This window comes from Zootoca vivipara, chromosome Z2 (genome assembly GCF_965207765.1).
Source record: "Zootoca vivipara chromosome Z2, rZooViv2.hap1.1, whole genome shotgun sequence".
In the NCBI taxonomy this organism is placed as follows: Eukaryota; Metazoa; Chordata; class Lepidosauria; order Squamata; family Lacertidae; genus Zootoca; species Zootoca vivipara.
The window spans coordinates 30,239,490-30,263,157 of record NC_142585.1 but is presented as its reverse complement, the minus strand read 5'-3'; the positions used below and the strand labels follow the sequence as shown (position 1 = coordinate 30,263,157).

The following is a 23,668-nucleotide window of genomic DNA, read 5'->3' as shown; positions in this document are numbered from 1 at the left end:
AGTTACACCTTGAACGTGGCCTGGCAGTAGATCAGCAGCCAATGAAGACCTCTGAGCACAGGTGCTATATGCTGACAAGTCCTATCAGCAATCGTGTTGCAAAATTCTGCACGAACTGCAGCTTCTGGATGAAGTGCAAGGGAAACCCGACAGATAGAATTTGCATGACTACTTAGTAGTACAGTGGTACCTCAGTTTACAAACTTAATCAGTTCTGGAAGTCCATTCTTAAACCGAGGTGCACTTTCCCTAATGAGGCCACCCACCGCCGGTGCCCTTCCACCATTCGGATTCCGTTTGTAGACCGAGGTAAAGTTCGCAAACTGGGACACTACTTCCGGTTTTGAGGAGTTTGTAAACTGAATCATTCGTAAACAGGACTGTTCTTAAACCGAGGTACGACTGTACCGTGTTTCTCGCATTTTAAGACGTGCCTATAAAATAAGCCATGGCACGATTTTCATGCGTTGAAAAAATATAAGACATACCCCGAAAATAAGCCGTAGTGCTAAGTGCAGTTCTGGAGGGCCTCGCCAAAACACCCAGCAGCGCGCGCCGCGTGGAGCCCCAAGGCAGCGGGACCCAGAAAGTCCGCAGCGCCAACAAGGCACCCGGCAGCGCCGCACAGAGCACCCTGAGCCGCAGGAGGAGGAGGAGGATTCAAAGTGCTCCAGAGCACTGCTGGATCCCGCTGGCTTGGGGTGCTCCGCGTGGCGCTGCTGGGCGCTTTGTCGGTGCTTCAGCGGGGCGCGCTGCTGGGTCCCGCTGGCTTGGGACTCCACGTGGTGCGTGCTGCGGGCCCCGCTGGAGCGCCGACAAAGCGCCCAGCAGTGCCATGTGGAGCACCCCGAGCCAGCGGGACCCAGCAGTGCTCTGTAGCACTTTGAACCCTCCTGCTGCTGTGGCCCGGGGCGCTCTGTGCGGTGCTGCCGGGCGCTTTGTCGGCGCTTCAGCTGGGTCCCACTGGCTCGGGGCTCCACACGGCACGCGCTGCGGACGTTGCTGAGTCCAGCTGCCTTGGGGCTCTACGCGGCGCGCGCTGCTGGGCATTGCTGGGTCCCGCTGGCTCGGGGCTCCACGCGGCGCGCGCTGCTGGCCGCTTTGTTGGCGCTTGAGCAGCAGCAGCAACTTACCGGTTAGTAAATAAAATAAAATAAGACACCCCCCGAAAAGAAGCCATAGGCTTATTTTCTTGAGTAAAATAAATATAAGACGGTGTCTTAAAATGTGAGAAACACGGTATCAGTGTACTGGAAGAAGCAAAGATCACCAGTGTTGAAGCAATGATTCACTGAACTTTGTTGGACTGGTCATGTTGTGCGGATGCCTGATGATCATCTTCCAAAGCAACTACTCTATTCCAAACTTTAAAATGGAAAGCGTAATGCTGGTGGTCAACAAAATAGGTTTAAAGACTGTCTCAAGGCAAATCTAAAAACATGTAGTATAAACACTGACAACTGGGAAACACTGGCCTGCGAGCGCTCCAGTTGGAGAACAGCCTTTAACAAAGGTGTCATGGGCTTTGAAGAAACTCGATCTCAAGGGAGAAATGTGCTAAGAGGAAGGCACGCTTGGCAAATCCACACCGTGATCAACTCCCACCTGGAAACCAATGTCCCCACTGTGGAACGACGTGTGGATCCAGAATTGGCCTCCACAGTCACTTACGGACCCATTGTTATAACCGTGTTTATGGAAGACAATCTTACTCGGCTACAAGTGATCGCCAAAGAAGAAGAAGAAGAGTGTCAGAAAGTTCTTCCTGATGTTTAGTCAGAATCTCCTTTCCATAGCTGCCAAGTTTTCCCTTTTCTTGCGAGGAAGCCTATTCAACATAAGGGAATTTCCCTTTAAAAAAAGGAGAACTTGGCAGCTATGCTCCTTTCTCGTAACTTGAATCCGTTGGTTTGGGTCCTACCCCCCACAGCAGGAAAAAAAACAAGCTTGCTCCATCTTCTATAGGGCAGCCCTTAAAATAAGGGCAATCCATTCCAGCCAAGCCAGGAATGCAAAGTTCTTCCTTTATTCTGGGTGCTCCTGAATTCAATAATCTTTGGAGTTTACTACTGCTCATGATCAGATGGATCTGGTGCATTATGTGCAAATTAACATGCTGTTTGATATATGGAGCTGATATAGAGACTCAGGGACTAATCTGTAAGTCTCCTGTGCAAATCCCACTTCTGCTCTTAACTCTTTCAGGCAGGCTTCTCTCTCCCTCTCTTAACCTCAGACACACACAACCTCTGTGTTGCAGAGATGTTAATGCTTGCCTACCTCACAGAGATGTTGTAAGGATGGCATTACGATAGCTCAGATTAAGCACTTTGAATGCTCTAAACCACTATATAAATGGTAAGCATTGTGTTATGTTATGGTCCATGGGGGTCACGAAGAGTCAGACACGACTAAACGACTAAACAACAAATGTTATGAGTCTGTGTGGTGGACTGGTTAGAGTGTCTAGGACATGAGATAAACCAGGGTTCAAATCCATAATTAGCCATGAAGCGCCTTGGATGTGGCCTTGGATGCCAGTCACTTCATCTCAGCACAACCTACCTCACCGGGTTGTTCTGAGGACAAAATGGGAAGGAGGAGAACTATGTATACCATCTTGAGCTGCTTGGGGGGCAAAGTGCTGTATAAATAAATGCAAGAAATCAAACCAATTGCAACAAGTGTTTTTATCATTCGAGGAGTTAGTTTACAGACACCAAGATGATCCAGCATGTAGAGTGTTGCCCATTGCCAGAATGCTTTGCCTCAGATGTGGACATCATTGCTACAGAAGATCCCAGGAAAGAATGTTCCTGGTTGCTGCCCAGCAATTGCTTCAGAGAAACCCTTGAAATTCTATATGACGACGATTAGGCTATCAAAATGAAGACAGTCAGAAGAGAAGATATTTTGTGCACTGGGATTTATGGCTGCTGGGTTGTGGGAACACACTGTGCACTATAGGAAATGGCAAAGAAGGAAGGTATTGTTTGCTGACTGGCCTGTCAGATGTTAAAAAGCATATTCTGCGTTATCACATGCAGCTTGACATGCATGGCCTTTTAAATGACAAGGCTATTTAAAGTTTATTGCAGGGCATCTCAGGTGAATGATACTGTTTGTTTCACATTCTTTGTGGCCCCCAGAAATAAACGCTTCTTTGTGTGCAAGTGGGACACTTGTGTACAGAAATGTGCGTACATGTACGCATCTTCAAAACATTATTGCTAAAGACTTTAAACCAGTGTGGTTCCCCATCTTTTCTGCCACCCTCTTGGTTCCATAAACTCATGCCCAGCATTCCCTAATCTATCCCATAAAAAGTATTATTTAGAAGAACAGTTTGCATGACCCACTAAGGAAGATTATAACGCAATAAAATTCAAAACAGTTAATTGCACATTTATTATTATTAATTGCATATTAAAAGCAAAAATAAATACATGTTTTGATCTAATCTTGTAGTAAAAAAAATGCAGCAAAGAATATTGCATGAAAAATATTTTTACACATAAGGATGAAGGAGATTTATTGCATAAAATATTTATATATAACTACTTTCCAGACATGTCACATCCTTCACCTACCACAGATGTACAGTAACTCATTTATAAGGAAATAAATTATTACCAATAATTGACTATGTTGTGACACCTTAGAATTGTAAATGCAAACAAACACGACCAAAGAAGATAGCTCTGAAAGTGATAAAAGCAGCAAAGCTTTAAAAATGAAGCGAGGAAGGTGTTTCGCTCTAGTCAATCATAAATACAAGATCAGCATGCTCAGAGGGGTCTACCTCGTGCTCTGCTGCTGCTTCCTTGCTTCTTAGTGGGGACACTAATTCCACTCCTCTGGGGATGCTACCACCCATTTTGGGAACCACTGTTCCAAATGTACATTGGAGCTTAGAATTGTAGAGTTGGAAGGGACCCCAAGGATCATTTAATCCAACCCTGTGCAATGCAAGAATCTCAACTGCAGGTGCTTAAATTGAGCAGCTGAAGTTATGAAATAAAATACTTCAATGTGCATATAAAGAAAGTTGGCTAAAGAGTTGGCAGAAGAAGTTTAAATCTAGAATGAGGAGAACTACAGCTACAAAGGCAATAGCTAGTGAAATTATGCTCTGTGTGTGTGGGCTTTTGGGCTTTGGATGTGCTTGTAACTTATTTCAGTCTAGGTAAACGTCAAATGGCATAATCCTCAGCCACCTTTCTGCTTGAGCAAAGCAAAGTTTGCAGCTTGCTTAGCCAGGACCTATTGGAGGATTCTTGACATAAGGTGGCCTGCTCAGTTCGTTGAATAAGATTCACACATATGTTGAAGCCTGGAGAAATCTGCTCAAAATAGTCTATTATGTGTATTGTGTGTCTTGCTGGGTTCTGCAATATAAATAGAAAATTAACATGTGTAATACTAATAATAGTAGATGCAGCTAACAGAACTGTGTGCTTCAAGCTGCTTAACCAGCTATCCTTCATCTGAATTCTTTCTCTCCTACCAGATTACCTATGTGAATCTGTGTATACATGTATATAGGACTGGCCCACACATGAGGCAATCACCCCAGGCAGCAGGATCTAGAGCAGCAGCAGGTGCTGCCTCCAAGGGATTCATTGCCTGCTGCTGTTGCTGAGGTAGCAGCAAAGACTGTGGAATGTTCCTTGGAGGCAAGATCTGCCTCCTCCTTGACAGCAGCTGCCTCTACAGCTGACTTTTGGTGAATAAGAGGCACTGCTAGTCTCCTCCCGCCCTAGGGAAGAAATTGTGGGGACTGCCTTCTAGGGTCTTTTGTGCTCTGCACCTGCCTGGCATGATTCATAGCAGGCCCCTTCCCCACACACACAACCAGGAGTGCAAACTTGAACATAATCAGTCACAAAATGCAACACATGCACACCATTTGAATGGCAATGCCCATTAACTTTGGAGGGCCTGGCGCCCTCAAATATTTTACTGGGAGAACTGAATATACCTCAGCACCTAAGAGTTGACTCATATGCGCACAATGGCCTTTGATTCCCACTTCAACCATTGGGTATGGTTGATTTGATTTCTCCCCACTTTGTTCCCAATGTAGATCTTCACTGATCCTCTTTTCCCTGGCAAAGGTGCCAAAATATCATGAGCTAACCCTGTATGTATGTATGTATGTATGTGTCAAGGAGGGGGTCACTTTCCCAAGTCCTCCCTCCAAGCTTCTCATCAATCACACACAGGCACCGAACGGGTTACCAGGCTTTATTGGCTTCTTCTCTGGCACCAGATAAAGGACATCAAACAGCTAGTCTAAAACATGGCATCTCCCTCCCCCGGCAGGGTGGATTTGATTTAAATCAAATCGATTTAAATCACGAGTCAACAAGACTTGATTTAAATCACTTTTTAACAAAGAATCCTTATTGCTGGTATAATCTTAATGCTTACAAACAAATGAAGGTTTCATTTCTGGAATAATACATTTTCAGAGTAGTTTTCACAGTTATATCAAAAATTACTGATCTGGTTATACTATTAGAAATACATAGACCGATAATTATGAAATTATTGTGAGGTTTAATAAGTTAACTTTATATTTGGACAACTTTTCTGCTGTACTTCATTGGAAGGAGAATAATAATAATTTCCTTAATAACAATTTAAACAATTTATTTAACTAAAACAATAACATTATAGCATATCTATCCATGTTTGTTAACTGATGTGGTTAAACAATTTTCTTTTTTAAAAAAAACTTAGACTGAGTTTTAGCACACATTATAGGTTTTCTCCTCCAAGGAGAGAATATTGTGATAAATCTCAGGCTAGACACACAAATGTACAGTAATGGAATCTCAGAGAGGCTATATCTCCCAGCAGCCCTGTTTTTGGAGAGGCTGGCCTTTCCTTTTTCTAGGGGTGGGGGGAGAGAGATACAGTTGGTAGGTCTCGGCTGGAACAGGCTTGCAGAAAGAACAGGCTGAAGAGAAACAGGCTGGTGGAAAGCTGGAAAAGGGGAGCCAAGGATTGCAGCAGAGAACCTCAGGGATTCCTGCTGCAGGACTGAAGTTCCAGGTAGAGACTTTATTGTTTGGACAATGTCAAGCGAGCCCTGGGAAGAAGGGTCTGGAACCCGTGAACTCTTATTAGTTGTCTGGCAAGCACTTCAAAGTCTCGCCAAGGACTTACACCCCCATTACTATTTCCTCCTCCACCACAAACCCTTGGGATTTGCTTCTACATTCAGGTGCCTATTCTGTACAGTTAAGTGTTAGTGCAGTTGTTGGAACCCAGTAGGATTGGGAAGAGGTTGGCAGCCCTGAAGTGCCTTCAGCACTTGCCTCAAGTCTAGGTTGCACAGACATGCTACTGACTTACACAATTATTACACAAGGATCCCAAGACTTACAAAGTATTCTGCTTACAAGGTTGCACTTTCATTTTCACTGCTCCACACTTAGCTACTTGTGCAGATCTATTCCACTCCAAACAATCTATTCATTGAACCTCTTGGAACTTAGCATTTAAGAGGTAAGGGGTTGATTCTGTGTATATAAATTTGTAAAGGAACAATGGGATTAAGGTTTTTTCCTCAACTCTCTATGTTTATTTTATAACATTTTTCCTGTGAAAAAAGGCATGTTATCTCTGCAGACACAAATTCACACTTTTGAGAATGCAAAAACAAGCATCTGTGATAATATCTTCTTGTTAGAAAAACTGCCCCAATTAATCTTACAGAAACCTCTGGAAGAGCATGACATTGAATGGATTAATGGAATTCATTGAGCAAAAAAATTAAACATTGCATATAAAGCCTCATGCTACATAATTAAAAACAAATCCTTATTCTGGTGAGTGGGAGGTGCCGACATAGATGGTTCACTTGGTCTTTCTCCCTCCTCCCACAGAGCTTCCTCAGACTGCACCACATGCACTTGCGCTGTTCTCGAGATGCAACCTGCCCACCATTCTCTGCCTTGTAACAAGCTACAATCTTTCTTAAGATGTGGCTGTTTGCAAAAGGAACACAGGCCACTCTGAGACGAGACAAACTTTCCCGCCTAGGGGGTTTCCTGTTACGTATTATCAAAGTCACTGTTTTCCCACTCCTCCCCTTTGTAAGTTGACTTTCCAGAACTTTGCCGGCAATTCAGTTTCATGTTATTCACCAGTACCTCAGCATCTTTGGCAGTTTTAGGGTTCCAGTCCCTATTCACAGGGACAAGAAAAGAAATTTGTGCCCCACCCTTATCCACTTTCGAAAAGCTTGATGATAGGTCTCCGCTAACACAGTGAATTGTTGCAAAGCTAAAGTTTTAAAATTATCATAGTCATTAAAACTGGATGGTGACAGCTTTACCATTACATCTGCCAATTTACCAGTTAACAAGGAGCGCAGAATTCTCATCCAGCGGCTCATGGGAATAAGAAAGTCTTCACATGTAGCTTCAAAGAGTGCAAAATATGCGACTAAATCCTGTCCTTCAGTATATGGGGAATCCCCCCGATCTTTCTGGAGAGTAGTTTCTCTCACTCCAAACCAGGTCTTGACACCCGACCATATTCCTCCTTTACATCTCCACCCATCGCGTCCATTATCTAGCTGGCTCCCTTCCTGCTTCTCATCAAACAGACAAGCACACTCTCCTGCTATTTTCCCTACAATTGATGAACACTTTCCACCATCTAAACAGTCACTTACCATTCACACTCAAGGTGCTGAAGCTCCAAAACTCCTGTTGGAGTCCTCTGCTATGACACCATGTCAAGGAAGGGGTTGTTTTCCTGAGTCCTCCCTCCAAGTTACTAATCAATCACACGAAGGCACCAAACGGGTTACCAGCATAGCTGCCAAGTTCTCCCTTTTTTAAAGGGAAATTCCATTATGCTGAATAGGCTTCCTCGCCATAGCTGCCAAGTTATCCCATTTTTACAGGGATTTTCCCTTATGCTGAATAGGCTTTCTCGCGAGAAAAGGGAAAACTTGGCAGCTATGTTCCTCGCGAGAAAAGGGAAAACTTGGCAGCTATGGTTACCAGGCTTTATTGGCTTCTTCTCTGGCACCAGATACAGGAAATCAAACAGCAAGTCTAAAACATGGCATGTTATCTCCCTCCCCCAGCAGGTTAACTTGAATATTTGTAGGGGCTGGGGAGTACTGGCAACCAGCCAGGCCCATCATATGCTCCCACTTTCGGGACTAATTGTTACCACCTGCCTGAGAGGCTCCACCCAGCGATTCTTGCTCACAGGATCACTACTTCATGACAGTATGCATGTGTATGTCTGTATGTATCGAAATATAATCTTACAAATGGGCTGCTGGAGTTTAAATTATTAGCAGCATTGACAAGTTACTCTCATCTGGAGATACTGACAGTGCTTTCTTAGGAAAGAATAGTAGCAAGCTTTGCATTCAGCCTGACTTAGCATTTCTCAGATGCGCCTCTTTTCTTCCACAGGGTTCCGCAACTTGCATGTGGATGACCAAATGGCGATCATTCAGTACTCCTGGATGGGCCTGATGATTTTTGCAATGGGATGGAGATCATTCACCAACGTGAACTCTCGGATGCTCTACTTCGCCCCAGACTTGGTCTTCAATGAGTAAGTGCTATGAGGGAACAAGAAAAACTTTTCCCTACCCCACTTCCTCCATGCATCATTTTATAAACTTCTATCAGGCCTCCTCTTACTTGCCTTTTCCCTAAACTAAAAAGTCCCAAACACTGCGACCTTTCCTCACAAGGGAGCAACTTCATCCTCTTGATCATTTTGGTTGCCCTCTTCTGAACTTTTTTCAGCTCTACAATATCCTCTTTGAGGTGAGGCCACCTCAGATCCCATTACAAAACCAACAAAGACCTGATAGTTTTATGTTGTGAACTGTCCTGAGATTTATGGTGTAGGGTGGAATGGAAATTTAATAAAGAAAATGATAAATTAATAAAAGTTGACCAAACCCATCAGAATGCATTAATGAATCAAACTAAAAATAGCATTATTATTTTTTACACTTATTTGGTGGTGGGGTGCAGGGAGCAAGCCTTGTTCTGGGTCTCCAGGGATGTTTCTGAGCAAAATGACATTAATTCCTTCATTGGAGGTTTTTCAGTAGGGGTTAGGCTGCCATCTGTGTCAGCGATGCTTTAGTTGTGATTCCTGTGTAATTGGATTAGATGCTTGAGGTCCCTTCCAATTCTATGATTTTTGCGACTCCATCTTTCATTGCTCAATTGCCTCTGCCATTGCCCCCCACCCCCCGGTTCCATCTTTGGGATCTGCATGCTTGGGATATTCCCTTGTGGAATCTTCCAGCAGACCATGTGCCTTCATCTGTCATCCCATGAGCAGTCCTAGGACAGTACATGAAGCCCTTTGAGAGATAGATCGAGGCTTGTGCAAAGCCAGTCGTAAAAGTGGGTTATACCTTATAAACAGCATAGCTGATTGTGTACAGACTGCGACACCAATCCTGTGTGAATAATGCCAAGCAATTGATTTAGGAGACCATAAATCTTGACTTCTCCCTGCAACCAAACACTGAGAGTGGTGAGTACTTTCCCCAGAAGTCTACTTCTGCTACCTTCTCTGAAACACGAGATTCTGTATTTGGATTAGTGATACATACCTACGTACATAACTTTATTCGTATGTCACCTTCCCACAGTTAAAACCATGCTCAACGCAGCTTACAACATGAAAAAAACACATACTGCATATTCCTGCATATAAGACTACTTTTTAACCCAGGAAAATCTTCTCGAAAGTCAGTGGTCGTCTTATACGCCGGGTTGTATTTCTTATACGGCGAGTATATCCCAAACTCTATATTTTAACTGGAAAAGTTGGGGGTCGTCTTATACACCCAGTCGTCTTATATGCCGGAATATACGGCAATTACAAACATAGCAAAAGTAGTCGTAAACAATAAAAAGCGTCAGAAAGAATACCAATTGAAACAATTCCCACATAAATAATGACATCTGAAATAAAGATACAATAAAAGCAAACCCCTCCCCCAACAAAAAACATAAACAATACCCCAGCCCAATAGACTTCTCAGCATGGGGTTGCCCTCTATCTGAAGGAGCAAGAGTGTACTGTAGTTTGGGGGTACAGCTGCATACATCTCTGTCACTAAGAGGCCCAGGTGTCCTGTGTGACTAGGAGGGCCTTTTGCCAGTTTTCTCTGGTTTACACAGTACAGCTGAAGTCCATGCATTTGTAACCCCGGGGCTGGACTACTGCAATGTGCTCTATGTGGGGCTGCCCTTTGGCCTGGTTTGGAAGCTCCAGCTGGGGCAGAATGCTGCAGCCATATTGCTGATGGGAGCTTCAGGCTGAGGACAAGTGACACCATTTTTAAAACAGCTGCACTGGCTGCCCGTCTTCTACCAAGCCACGTTCAAGGTCCTTGTATTGATTTACACACCCCTGAACAACTTAGGTCCAGGGAACCTCAGGGACCACCTGAACCCTTGTAATATCACAACTCGATCACAGAGATCATGCAGGAGCGACACTGGTCATTCCCCAAGTTGGGAAGGCTCATTTGGCAATGCCAAGAAACTGAGCCTTTAGTGTCATCAGCCCAGTATTGTGGCATACTCTGCTGTTAGCGATTAAACAGAGGCCTTCTGATTTCAACTTTTAAATGCCTGCTGAACATTTTTCTATTCTGCCAGGCCTAATCAGGCAATTAAGAGCACATCTCACACAATGGATTATTTATGCTTGTTTTAATTTATTTTTGGTTTTAACTTATTTTTAACTTTTTATTATTTTACTGTATGGTTTTATGCTTTTAGACTGTTGTAAACCACAGTTATATATATTTTATGATAAAGAATAATTTAAAAATTGAAAGAGTGTGGGAGGAATTGGATACCTTACTCTTCTGATCATTCTATCAGCACAAGCGTTCCTATTAAAAGCATGAAACCACAAGAAGGAAGCAGCTGGAGGGAATGACTCATGATTTCAGTTGTCTCTGTACTAATGCACAGAGTATAGGAAACAAGCAAGAAATATATGCTATATGATTATATTAGAGTACATATTCATTTTTACATATAATTATTTTTTGAATAAATGTGCAATTCATGTCACTGTTTTGAATCTTTGTGTTATTATCTACTTTTGAGGGTTGTGCAAACCACTGTTCTGAGTAAATGATTTTCATTGGGTAGGGTAAAGTAAGGTAGGGTAGGGGGCCCTGGGGATGCATTCACAGAACCAGGCAGTGCTCCCCACCCCAAGATGTTTAGGAACTGCTGCTCTCAAATTCTTGTGTCTTATGAGTGTGTATCAATAACTTTTGGACCCTCCATCCTTTGACTTCCTACTCAAATTATGCAGAAAATACACATACAGCTCATTTAGCAATTAAACCCAGCAGGGATAAACTGAACAAGGAAAGCCCCTTGCTGCCAGCAGCACCACAATGGGACCTGCAGTTTCAATATTAATTTATTGATGCAGAATGGTAGCAGAACACCATTAACCAACCCTTGCCCATTCCCTTCCTTGATACCAGCTAGTGTTTGCAGCAACAACCAGAAGGCAGACCCAGACAGGGCTTTGCAGGTCTTCTTGGGTCATTGAGAGGGATCAAAAGTTTGTGCTGATGGAAATAATCAAGAGATGTGCCCTGTTCTGATGGCTTGCACACCAAATAATTGCATTGCATACTTTAATGATTGCAAATTCTTGGGAGTGATGTTTTCCCCAAGAAAACATCAAGAAGGTCATGAGCTCCTTAGAATAACTTCCCTCCATCCTCCTGTTTTGCAATGTTCTCGTTCATTGATTCCAGGACAGGTTGCCCTTAAGGCTGCAGCAGAGATAGATTTCCAGCCAGTGTGGTGGAAGCTGGGGGGGGGATCTTTATTTTAAGAACATAAGAAGAGCCTGCTAGATCAGACCAGTGGCCCATCTAATCTAGCATCCTATTCTTACAGTTGACACCATATGCCCATTGTAGGAAACTACCAGGCAGGATTTGAGCACAGGAGCTGTCTCCCCTTCTGTGCTTCCCAGCAACTAGGATTCAGAAGCAGTATCGCCTCTGACTGTGGAGGCAGAGCATAGCCTTCATGAATTTCCATAATCCTCTTTTAAAGTCATACAAGTTGGTGACCATCACTGCTGCATGTGGGAGCAAGTCACACAGTTTAACTATGTGCTGCGTGAAGTCCTTTCTTTTTATCCATCCTGAATCTTCCAGCAAGCGAGAAAGATCCATTTGCCTAATTGATCACTGATTCTCTTTAAAGTTTCCTGCTGGCATTTGCTAATTATCTCCTCCTCCTCCTCCCAGGTACCGGATGCACAAATCCAGAATGTACAGTCAGTGCGTCAGGATGCGGCATCTCTCCCAAGAGTTTGGATGGCTTCAAATCACTCCCCAAGAATTCCTCTGCATGAAAGCTCTGCTCCTCTTCAGTATTAGTAAGACGCATTTTTATTTCCTTCTCCCTTTCTTTCAAAAAAGAATAATAGAATTGTAGAGTTGCAAGGGTCATCTAGCTCTATCCCTGACAGATGGCCAGAGATACATAGCAGAATACTGCTATACTGCACACAAAGAGTATTTTAATAAATTATTATTATATTAATTGTTAGTTATTTATTGCATTTATTCCCCACCTTCTTGTTCAAAGAGTTCATGGTGGTGCGCATGACTCTCCTCCTCCTCATTTAATCCCCACAGCAATCCTGTGAGGTAGGTTAATCTGAGAGGCAGTGACCGGCCCAAGGTCACCTAGTGAACTGCACTACTGAGGAGGGATTTGAACCCTGGTCTCTTCCTAGTCCTAGTCCAACACTCCAACCACCACACCACACTGATTCTCAATAATTTAAGGTGGTGTGATTAAATCGCCTTCATCATTTTATTCTGACAACCACCCTGTCTGACAAAATCCTTGCTCTTACTACTGCCACCACTATTATTATTATTATTATTATTATTACCACCAGCATCATTATGCACCTAAATTCCATCCCATCTTGCATGTGATTAACATGCAATTTCAAGCATGTGTGGTTTTGAAAGCCAGATGGTTGAAAGCCTACAAATTAAATGCATGCAAAGCAGAGAGCTTTGAGAGCTTAAAAGCTCCTTTTGCACCAGGTTCTCCCAGTATGGAAAGTGATTTTAAGCTCTCAGTACTTACTTACTGGGCTCTGGGATGCTCTCACAAGATCTTGCCGGAACTCGGGCTGCCCTGCGAGATTTCACCAGAGCCTGGTAAGCAAGGTGGAGAACTTAAAAGCTCTCTGCATTGCTGGGAGGGGGGCCAGACGCCCTTGGCACACAACTCCAGAAAGGTAAAGATACTCTCACGGGGTGGTTCCAAATGGGTGGTTCAAGTGGGCACAGTTTTGCAAATAAGCGCTGTCTTGGAAAGTAACATGCACACAAGGCACAACCATACTGATTGTTCCTCTCCTTCTCCATACACCAGTTCCAGTAGACGGGCTGAAGAACCAGAAGTTTTTTGACGAACTTCGAATGAACTACATCAAGGAACTTGATCGCATCATTGCTTGCAAGAGGAAGAATCCTACCTCCTGCTCCCGGCGTTTCTACCAGCTCACCAAGCTCCTAGACTCTGTGCAGCCTGTAAGTAAGAGGACAAGGGAAGAGAAAGAGGGTTAGCCACACACATGGCAAGATCTTTTGTTAATCTTTTGATCAAAACTCCACAGAATCTGCTGTTGAACTTGTGGGGTGGGCAGGTGCCCCCCCCCCACCTGTACAACAAACCTGTAAAAAAGAGCACTGGAAACAAATATGCAGAAAGTCACTGTGACCTCACAGTCACTTCCTCCAAGACCAGAGAACTGTGCTGTCAAATATATAGATGTTTGTGGGATGCTGGCTTTTAAAGCCCTAAATGGCCTCAGCCCAGTATACCTGAAGGATCATCTCCACCCCCATCATTCAGTCCAGACACTGAGGTCCAGCTCCGAGGGTCTTCTGGCAGTTCTCTCACTGCAACAAATAAAATTACAAGGAACCAGGCAGAGGTTCTTCTTGGCAGTGGTGCCCTCCTTGTGGAACACCCTCCCATCAAATGAGAGGGAGATAAAGAATTACACAACTTTTAGAAAACATCTGAAGGCAGCCCTGTTCAGGGAAGTTTTTAATGTCTGTCATTTTATTATTATTACTTTTATATCTTGCTGGATGCCACACAGAATGGCTGGGGGAACCCAGCCAGATGGGCAGGGTATAAACAATAAAAAAATTATTATTATTAATTTATTATTTCAGATCTAGTACACATGCAGGGAAACATTCCTTAATCCCCAGGCTGCCAATGCCAAATAAATTGGTTGCTTTTATTATTTTATTATTTATTAAATTTGTATACCGCACTATACCCACAGGTCTCAGGATGGTTCACAGGATGAAATCACAACATTAAAAAACAAAAAATGCATAATCAAAATAAAAACAAGACCCCCCCGTCCCTTAGTCACAACTCTTGCAGCCCAGCTCATCCTTTTGGGATGCTGATCCTGGCGCTTAACTACTCAGCCACAGCTATCGCCTAGACAAAAGGGGCTGGTTTGTTGAGCTTGTTCTCATACCTTCTACCCACCTCCGATACAGGAATCCAAGAACTGGAAGGGGCTCAGGGCATCATTCATACTTCCTCCCCCCAAAACCTACATCACTATAAAGTGACATCACCTCCTCTCTTTCCTCTTTCCTAGATTGCCCGAGAGCTGCACCAGTTTACATTCGACCTCCTGGTCAAGTCCCACATGGTCAGTGTGGATTACCCAGAAATGATGGCAGAGATCATCTCGGTGCAAGTCCCCAAGATCCTCTCTGGGAAGGTGAAGCCCATCTACTTCCACACACAGTGATGGAGTGAGGGAGACAAAGGAAGGGAGGAGCCCTTTGCAGCCAAGGCCCTGGAAGCCGCCAACCCTGTCCAGCCTTCACCTGCCTGTTACTTTTGCACTGCAGTGCCTTGGAATACTGTATATGCTACAAAGATATACAGTAATAACGAAAACAGAACTAACCTGCTGGGATTCTTTTCAGTTTTGGTGACCCCCCACCTGGGAATTCCCCTTTCAAGTGGGAATTTTTTTCGGCCTGTTTTGAAACAGCCCAGCATATGTGTGTGCGTGCAAACCCTGCACCTTCTCTATTTCTCTTTCCTGTTCTTATATATATTTTTAATCTGGTGTTGTGGCATGGTGCCAGGCGGCACTTGTTTACATTCTTGGGCTTCTGCATTTCCCACAATGGCTTCTGTGGTCCTGTACCATGATGGGAAGTCTGTCAAAACACACACACACACACTCATCGTGTTTTGGGTGTTCCCTTCATTGCTGTTTTATTCTCTCTTTTTAAACAAAACCAGAATCCAAGATGACAAGCAGGTTGCTCAAATCAAATCCTGGGAGTGGGAAGAACTTAATTTTTGGGGAGCGGGTGATTTTATTTTTATTTTTTAACAGTTTTTTGATCAACTTTTCTGTGCAGTGTGCTTTTTTCCCATTGCGTCACAAATCTCACTCTTAAGATGCAGGAGGATTTCCATAGCATATATGAGGACAGGAAGGGAGAACTGTCAATCCTGGACTCAAAATCATATGGAGGAGAGAATGTAGCAGAATCATACGACTGAAAAAAAAAAAAAGTGTGTGTTTGCCGTCACAGCTGCAGGCATCACACGGACTCAGATTCCGCAGGGCCACATTTCTGCATGTGAACTAGTCTCAGTCCCCATCATGTTCCTACACCACGTCGCCACAAGCCACTGCCTCAGATTCGGCTGCTGTTCAGTGTGCCTCTCCACTTAACTCTGGGGCCCTTACAGCAGCATTTACCTGACACAAAGTGCCCAAATCCATACAATGCTGTTCTTGTGCTCATGGAAAATGACACAAAGCATTAAGAGGAGCTGGAGGGTAGTGCTTAACCCTCCTGGTGCCCTGAAGGTTACAGAGGGCTGTTTTACAGTGCAACCCTTTTTTCTTACTTCCTTTTCTTTCTGTGGACCATGAGCCAAAACTTTTTTAAAAAGTCACCCAATGAATGTGAGCACATTCCAGTTTTGAGCATTTTTGTTGTTGTTTCTCCATCACGAAGGACACTCTCCTCAAAAAAGGCAGCTCTGCAGTCCTCAGAGGGCCTTCATCCAGCTGCTTTTGTCACCAACACCAACATCCCTCCTCCCAGCTCTGCCTCCCACAAGTCAGAGGCACCTAAAGACCCTCTTGCAAGACTTTTCCTTGGAGAGCATGGTGGGCGAGGGCCTCAGAAGCCAAGCCAAGTGAAACAAGGACTCTGATACCCCTTTGGGGTTCCTGAGAAACTGCACATAACTATGGTCCTAACCCACTCCACTGGGGAAGAACTTGTGTTTTCATTATCTTTTTTAATAACATTGTGGTACATTGTAAAGAGAACATGTATTGGGATGGGGATGCACTTTTCATTCTTGTGATTTCTGTAGTCAAGACTGACATTCGTCTAAAGGGGTAATGGGAGTCAAACAAACCTTAGAAACTTTCCTTGATTGTGGGAAGAAGGGCCCTCAGTCTGAATAAGCTATCCTAGAACAGTCCCTGGCCAGAGAATCTCACAGGATGACACAAATAGATTCTGAGCTGTTATCTTCAGGTGGTCTTGATTTTTTTCAGAAAGAATTACATGTAGGTTTTTTTTTATTGTTCCAGGTCATGTCCTAGAATGGCTGAACTGAGTATGTGTTAAAAGCTCATTGGTTCTCCTAAGAATGCCACTCACAATTATCTTGTTTCTCAACCATCAGTTGTATCTCCTAACCCTATTCTGTCCATCCCCGGCATCACAAGAAAATAATCACAAATTGTTTGACTCCTTTGATTTTTGGATGTGGATTGTGATTCTCTAGCTCACAATCTTTAGGTAGAGATAACTTGCTGATCTTTAATTCGCAAAATGGATTAAGGCTCCCCTCCCACTGCCATGAGCAGTTTCACCTGCCTCCCTTGTTCAACAATGGCCTGGCAAATTGTGGCTTTGAAGGATCTTGTATACCTTTCAGAAGCAACGGCTGTAAAGTTGTGCTTTGCAGTGATGCATTTTTAAAATGACTTTTAGCCATTATCCCACTCCTCCTACCTCCCTCAGAAAAAAAAGAAGCAGCCATGGGAATACTCTGGACAGTGGTCATTTTAATAATGTGGCTCTGCAAAGCTTGATTTGGTTTGATTATTTTTAGTGATGTCACCTGCAGCTTTATTGAAATATGTTTAGAAGATGGGCTTTTCTTTTAATGTTCATACTGCTGAGAAACTTTGCTGCTTTTGGAGGGGAGGACAGGAAGCACCTCAGAAATCTTATTCTGTTTGCACATTGAGGGGTTTTCATATTGTAGGGGTTTGAGGATGCTGCAAAAGGGTTGGCAAGAGATGACAGAACACTGAGAAGTGACAATGCAGCACCTTATTTTGGTCATGAAGGTGTATGTATTTTGGTTATTTGATGCAGAAACAACAACCCCCCCCCCCAATGACGTTCAGCAGTGCTGGTTAAAAAATCATTCTGCTCCTTGCATCAAGCTGTTTTTCTTACAAATGCAGCAGGTGGATGTGGACCCTTTTGTGGTCCTTAGGAACAAAATAGTGGGAAATGGAAAGGTGATGGACAAAGCACTGGAAATAGACATCAGAACAACCTGGCTGCTGGATCAGGCCCACCTAGTCCAGTCTCCTGTTCTCAGCCAAATGCCCTTAAGGATCTAGCAGTACAGATAGACTCTGTGCCTGGAGGATCCACAAGAGTATCAGAAGAGGCTCTTGGTTTAGTCCAATATGGGCCCATCTAGCCCAGTATTCTGGCCTCACAGTGGCCACCCAGATGCCCCACTGGGCCCCACACATTGTGCCTAGTAGTGAAACCTCTGAGAAAGCTTTAGGAAGGATACATGTGTTACCATGAAATTCCATTTGTTGACTCACGTTCTTTCAAGTTGACTCAGTTTCACTTGTGGTTTGCCTGCAACAGAGTTAGCCGTGGGGAACTTGCATGGTTTGGACGCACGCGCACAGGTAACTCACAATTTGCACAGGGGTTGCATTCTGGAGATGGCGCATATATAAGAATGTATGCTCAAGCTGCTACTGTGAGAGGAATATTACCTTCTGGAGCTGATATGCTGAACAGGTCTTACCCCCTTAACAGGGCAAAGAGCTTTTAATCTCTCCACTTTGCTCACCAGGCTTTGGAAGGCTCTTGCAAATCTTGCAAGATGTCTAGAGAGAAAGCATCCCAGTCTCTGTGCAAGAACTTCCTAGAACCCAGTAATCTAGGCAAAGAGCTTAAAACCTCTTTCTGTGCTGGGAAAATCCTGCACAGAAAGAGTTTTTTAGCTCTCTTCCTTGCATGTGTTTAATTTGCGCAATTTCAGCTAGCCAGCTTAGGTTAAAATCACTCAAATGAAACACGTAAGTTGTGGTGGTACCATATATCTCATTTTAAGCCTTTCCCCCTTCTGTGGGTTCAAATCTTTTGGAAAGGTCAGCTAGGCATCCAGTCATGCAGAGCAAGACTGCATGCCAGAGAACTGCTCCATGTTCTTCAAAAGTGGCCAAGAGTCCCCCAACATCTTAAGAAACTCAAACCAAGTTGTGGGAAGTGGCAATGAATTTATCTCACGTGTATATAGTCAACAACTTCACACACCCGGTGTGGTAGCCTCTCACCTACAGAAGTGGGCACAGTGAACTTTCCAGCCCCCTCTGATTCTTTGCATTTTGTTGCTATAACTAGATTTGTACAAGACTCGCTATGCAGAAGGATGCATTGGCTGCCATTGAAGACTGCAGGGCAACCTCTGCCCACCTGTGCCCTAGAGCCCCTGAGGGATCTTTGGATCCTGACTATGTTTTGAAGAGAGATTGATTCAAAATACCTGTAATGAGTACAATGTAAAAAGGCGGCGGCGGGGAGTTAGAAATAGTGGTGGTGATGGGAAATTGAGCATTTACTTGCTCTGGTTTATTTACAACCGACTACAGTTTTTAAAAAAGGGGGGGGGGAGCTTGAGAAATACCAAAAGCATTGACAATGTCTTAGCCTTCAATCCTTATTTTTATTATGCAGTCTATGCGCTATTATTATTATTCTGTGATTTTTTTAAAAAATAATTATGCTTGAGTCTGTTCTATTTTGTGAAAGTTGCCCTAGTTTAGTCTTTAAACTCACTGCGGCACAGACCAATCCACACAGACTCCTCCTCCTCCTCCTCCTCCTCCTCCTCCTCCTCCTCCTCCTCCTCCTCCTCCTCACCTTCTGATAAAATCATAGAGCTGTAGAGTCCAACACCCTGTATCACCCTGCACTTGCTGCCAGGCTTCACTGAATGTAGCCCCCCCCTTTTTTGGGGACCGCAGCAAAGCCAGGTACCCCCTGTCCCCATCTATTTGATGCTCCAATCTGTGCATACCACTAAGTGTATAGCAGGTATTAAAAAGTATTGTTTCTTATATCCTTCAGCTTCTGCGAAAGCAGAGTAAGGCCCTTGCTTGGAGGCACTTGAAAGTTGCTCGGATGTTCTTTCATAGAGACATGTCTCAAGCACTCATCCACTGGAAACAAAGAAAGATCTTGAGTATTTTGGCTCTAGTTGGGGAATCAACTTTGAGGGCAATATCTCTCCATAATGGAGCTGGCTGGGTTTTTGTTTTGTTTTTTGGGGGGTGATTCTGTGTATTTTAAGAATTATGTTTTCTGCACTTAAAAAATACCATGCCTCCCTTTTTTTTTGAGGTGGGTGGAGAACATCCTGCACCCTGAACTGAGTTACTACAGGAGATTGAAGCACCTTATAGAGTCTAAGCTATTTTTGTTTGTCATTGCAACCTTTTCCCCCTCTCTTTTTCTTTACCCGTGGAATGCTTATTTAAAATGGGGAAACGAATAAGGTTCTGTTTTCATAAATCACATACTTGTATGCATGCTGGGGAGGGGGGGATGTGTGTTGTGACAAGTCTTTATGCAATGTTGTCCACCAGCATTGGGAGAAATGCACTCACTCTTGCCTGCCTTAATAAGGGGGTGGGGTGAAGGGAGAGTTAATTTCACCCCTCTTTTTGCCCTTTGAAATTTGATTGTACTAATGTGTGCACTGGCAACACTGGACTCAGTTGCCAATTTTGATACAACCCACAATTGTAGAATACTGTCTGCCTGGCCACTGTGAGAAGAGGGTGCTGAATGAGATTGGCCATTGGCCTGATCCAGCAGTTCTCCTCTGGTGCTGTTATGCAACCTCTAGGTCCAGAGACAGTCTATCTAGATCCCTAGGTTTTTATAAGCATTTGGCTGCTGTGAGAAGAGGATGGTAGACTAGATGGGCCTCATCTATCAGCGAGGCACTTTTTTTATGGAACATCTCCAAAACCCAACTCGTATCTCAGAAGGCTCAGCAAGGATACTGCAGCCAAATGTTCCTAAGAACTTAGGAATCAAGATAGACTGCCAGCTAAATTTGTGTGGGAGAACTTTGCACTTTGGAAACAAAACAAAGGTGCCTTGGATGGATTGGGAGTACCGTAGGCAGGGAGATGCCTGTGGCCTCCTTAGAAAGGTGCAATGCTTGGGCTCTGATCGTGCTTCATCTAAAGGGTTGAATGGGCATGATACAACCAGGTTTACAGGGCCAGGGACTAGGTAAGGGCCCCCTCTAAGATGCTCCATTGCTCAAGTGCATGCGTGTGAGCAGGACCCTGTCCAGTCCAAGCCTCCCCTTGCTTTTTAGGGGGCAGAAGGTGTTGTTTCCCTTCTTCTCCCCTCCTTCTCTTTGCAGATGTCACATTCCCCTTCAGAGAGACCCAGGCCAGCAGGCATTTCCCCTGTGTCAGTGGTTCCCAATTAGCTAAGTACTGCGGATTCTGTTTCTCAAAAGCCAAGCCATGAACCCCCTACTTTTGAAAGTTTTGATATCTCTGTGGTAGTTTTTGTTATGTGAATGTGCCACAGACCCCCTGGGGTCTGCAGACCATCAGTTGTGAACCACTGCTGCAGGGTGTTGCTATGCCCACTACAAACATCTCCACTGAGCCTTCTGAGCTAGCAGACTGGACTTCAGAGAAATTCTGCAAAAGATTGTGGCACTTTTGAACAGCAAGGAGAGAAAATTTCTATCCATTTGCCTGTTTATGTGTTTATGTATAATTTGATACGCTGGGGAAATTGGAGGAAGTGTTGGGCTGCTAGTCCACAAGAGCTTTGTATGATTTTGTGGGGGGGGGAGTTATTTGCAAAAGGAGGTAAATAGAATTGTAGTCTGTTTATGCAGCTAAATAAGCTTGTGAATCTACAGGAACATCAGAACCAGCAGAGCAGCTGAAATGTATAATAAGCACGTAATAAACAGACACAACAGGCAGGTGTGGTGTGTGGGTATTTGATCTCAGCTTCAAGGGATGCTAGGTGGGTCTGTTGAAAATAATGACAGGAATAAGAGCCAGCCACCTGGGGAAGAGTCGTGGCCTAGTGGGTAGAGCATCTGTTTTGCCTGCGGAAAGCCCAATTCAATCCCCACTGGCACCTTCAGGTAGGGCTAGAAGAGACCCTCTAGATCAGAACTTTCCAAACTGTGTCACGACATGTTAGTATGTTGGCTGCAGTGTGTAGGTGTGTCACACGAACACTCCCCCATGTTCCTCCCAGAGCTGGAAAGGGGTTAGTTTAACTTCCGGTTTGGTAGTAATACTGAATTACTGTGCCATGAAATGATGCATGTCTAAAAAGTGTGCCACCAACAAGAAAGGTTTGGAAAGCTGTGCCCTAGATGAAACCCTGGAGACCTGCTGCCCGGTCAGTGTAGACAATACTGAGCTAGATGGACCCAATGGTCTAACTCAGTAACAAGGCAGCTTCCTATGTTCCTCTTTTGCTCTGTCTCTTGGGGGCCTCAGAGCATATGCCAGCTCTGCTGTGAGTCCTTCAGCAAGACTTGCCATGAAGCTGAGTATCCACCTTGGCTTCTTTTGGTCGCTTGCCTTTAATTAACATTGCAAAAAAGAGAAAGAAAATCTGAAGCTACCAACAAATGACGCTTCTCATACTGGGAGAACTTGGTAGCCCCTGTTCTGGAGCCATCATTGGACACAGTAGCACTGTGCACAGAATTATGCACATTTAAAGCAACCCTGGGTGCTACCCACCAGGGACACGTCCCATGAAAATGAGCTGGGTGTGCACTAGGACCGTCCCCTGGTGAATGACACCTTTCGAGAGAGAAAAAGCAAAAACACATTTGCTCCCTCTGCAAAGGCATTGATGCTCGGGAGTCAGAGACCGCCCCACCTCACAGGGTGTTTTCAAGTTGTATCTATCACTGCTCATGAATCAGGAAGAGACAGGGGACTCCTGGTGCAGGCAGTCCAGCAGAGTATACTGATAAAAGACAAAAAATTAAACCTCTTGTTTCTGTCTTCTTGGTTTCAAGGAAGGGTGGATCAACCACACCACTCCATACCAGGGCAAGTTTCATGCTGTTGTTCAGATCTCCCTTTTTTTGTAATCTTGGATTCTCTTGTTGCTCCAAATACAATTAAAAAAGGTAAAACTTTGGTTGTTGGAGTATATTGTTGTTCGTTTGTGTGTATGTGTATGTCTTCCTCCCTCCCCCCCCAAAAAAAAATGACTTCTGCAAACTATTTTGCTGTGTTGCAACAAAACCAAATGATTCATTTTCCAAAAGGCAATTAATTTGTGCATATCAGCTTTTATAGATTTTCCTGCAAAATCCTGAGAGTAAAGAAGAAAACTTCATTCAGGCTAATAGCAGTACAGTCTAGCAGGTGCCAGAGCAAGGCAAGAAGTTCATAACCGAACAGAAGTCACTACCCAGGCATTGCTTTTTCTGAAATGGGCTTTCTCTAATTCCATCACCAGCCTTACTTCACCAACACCACAAGTGTATCGTCACCGTCGTTTTTTCCAGAATGTACTTGCAAAGCAGCCAAGTTAATCAAAGGTGCACATTTTCAGGTGCACAGTAACCTTTCCATGGAGATTCCTGAGTGACAGGCTCCAGTTTAACAGCATCATTGCAGCCTTGTGTCCACAAAGCAGCAGCTTCTGTGGAGGCTACAGCATATAGATACTGCATCTCCTTAGCTTATTAAAAAAGGATTTCCAAGAAGGAAAAGTAAAGGGGGGGAGTAGGCATGTGTTATGGAACACAAGAGTTTTGTGGAGTCTCCTGCAGTGGCCCTTTGAGCCCAGGGATACTCCCAGCTCTTTAAAAGGTCTGTTTGGTCACTGCCTCCATGTGTTTGGAGTCACCAAGCTTTCCTAGATCAATAAAAATCTGAGTTGGGCCACCCCAGAGAGACAGTCCTAAAACTCAAGACAGTTTTTTTAAGGACTTGTTTACATGGCACATAATAAAACTATGGAACTTGCTCCTACAGGAGGCAGTCCTGTCCCCCAACTTGGATGGCTTTAAAAGAAAATTAGACAAATTCATATAGAATAAGTCTGTTGAGGGCTATTAGCCATGATGGCTATGATTTTGCCTTCACAGTTGGAGACAGCAATGCCTCTGAATCCCAGTTGCTGGAAACCACAAGAGGCAAGGGGGCTCTTGTGCTCAGATCCTGCTTTGGGGTTGGCCCCTGTGAGAACTGGATGGGCTATGGGCCTGAT

At 44.1% G+C, this 23,668-nt stretch overlaps 1 protein-coding gene across 1 annotated transcript in view; it reads left to right on the top strand.

Moving 5' to 3' along the window:
- Positions 1–17,131, top strand: part of AR (androgen receptor) — a 218,707-nt gene extending 201,576 nt beyond the window's left edge. Inside the window, exons 5-8 of the mRNA XM_035113210.3 lie at positions 8,451–8,595; positions 12,311–12,441; positions 13,461–13,618; positions 14,719–17,131. Of these exons, the coding sequence (XP_034969101.1) occupies positions 8,451–8,595; positions 12,311–12,441; positions 13,461–13,618; positions 14,719–14,874 (590 nt within the window). The 3' untranslated portion in view covers positions 14,875–17,131. The remainder of the gene's footprint in view (positions 1–8,450; positions 8,596–12,310; positions 12,442–13,460; positions 13,619–14,718) is intronic.
- Positions 17,132–23,668: the final 6,537 nt, after the last annotated feature.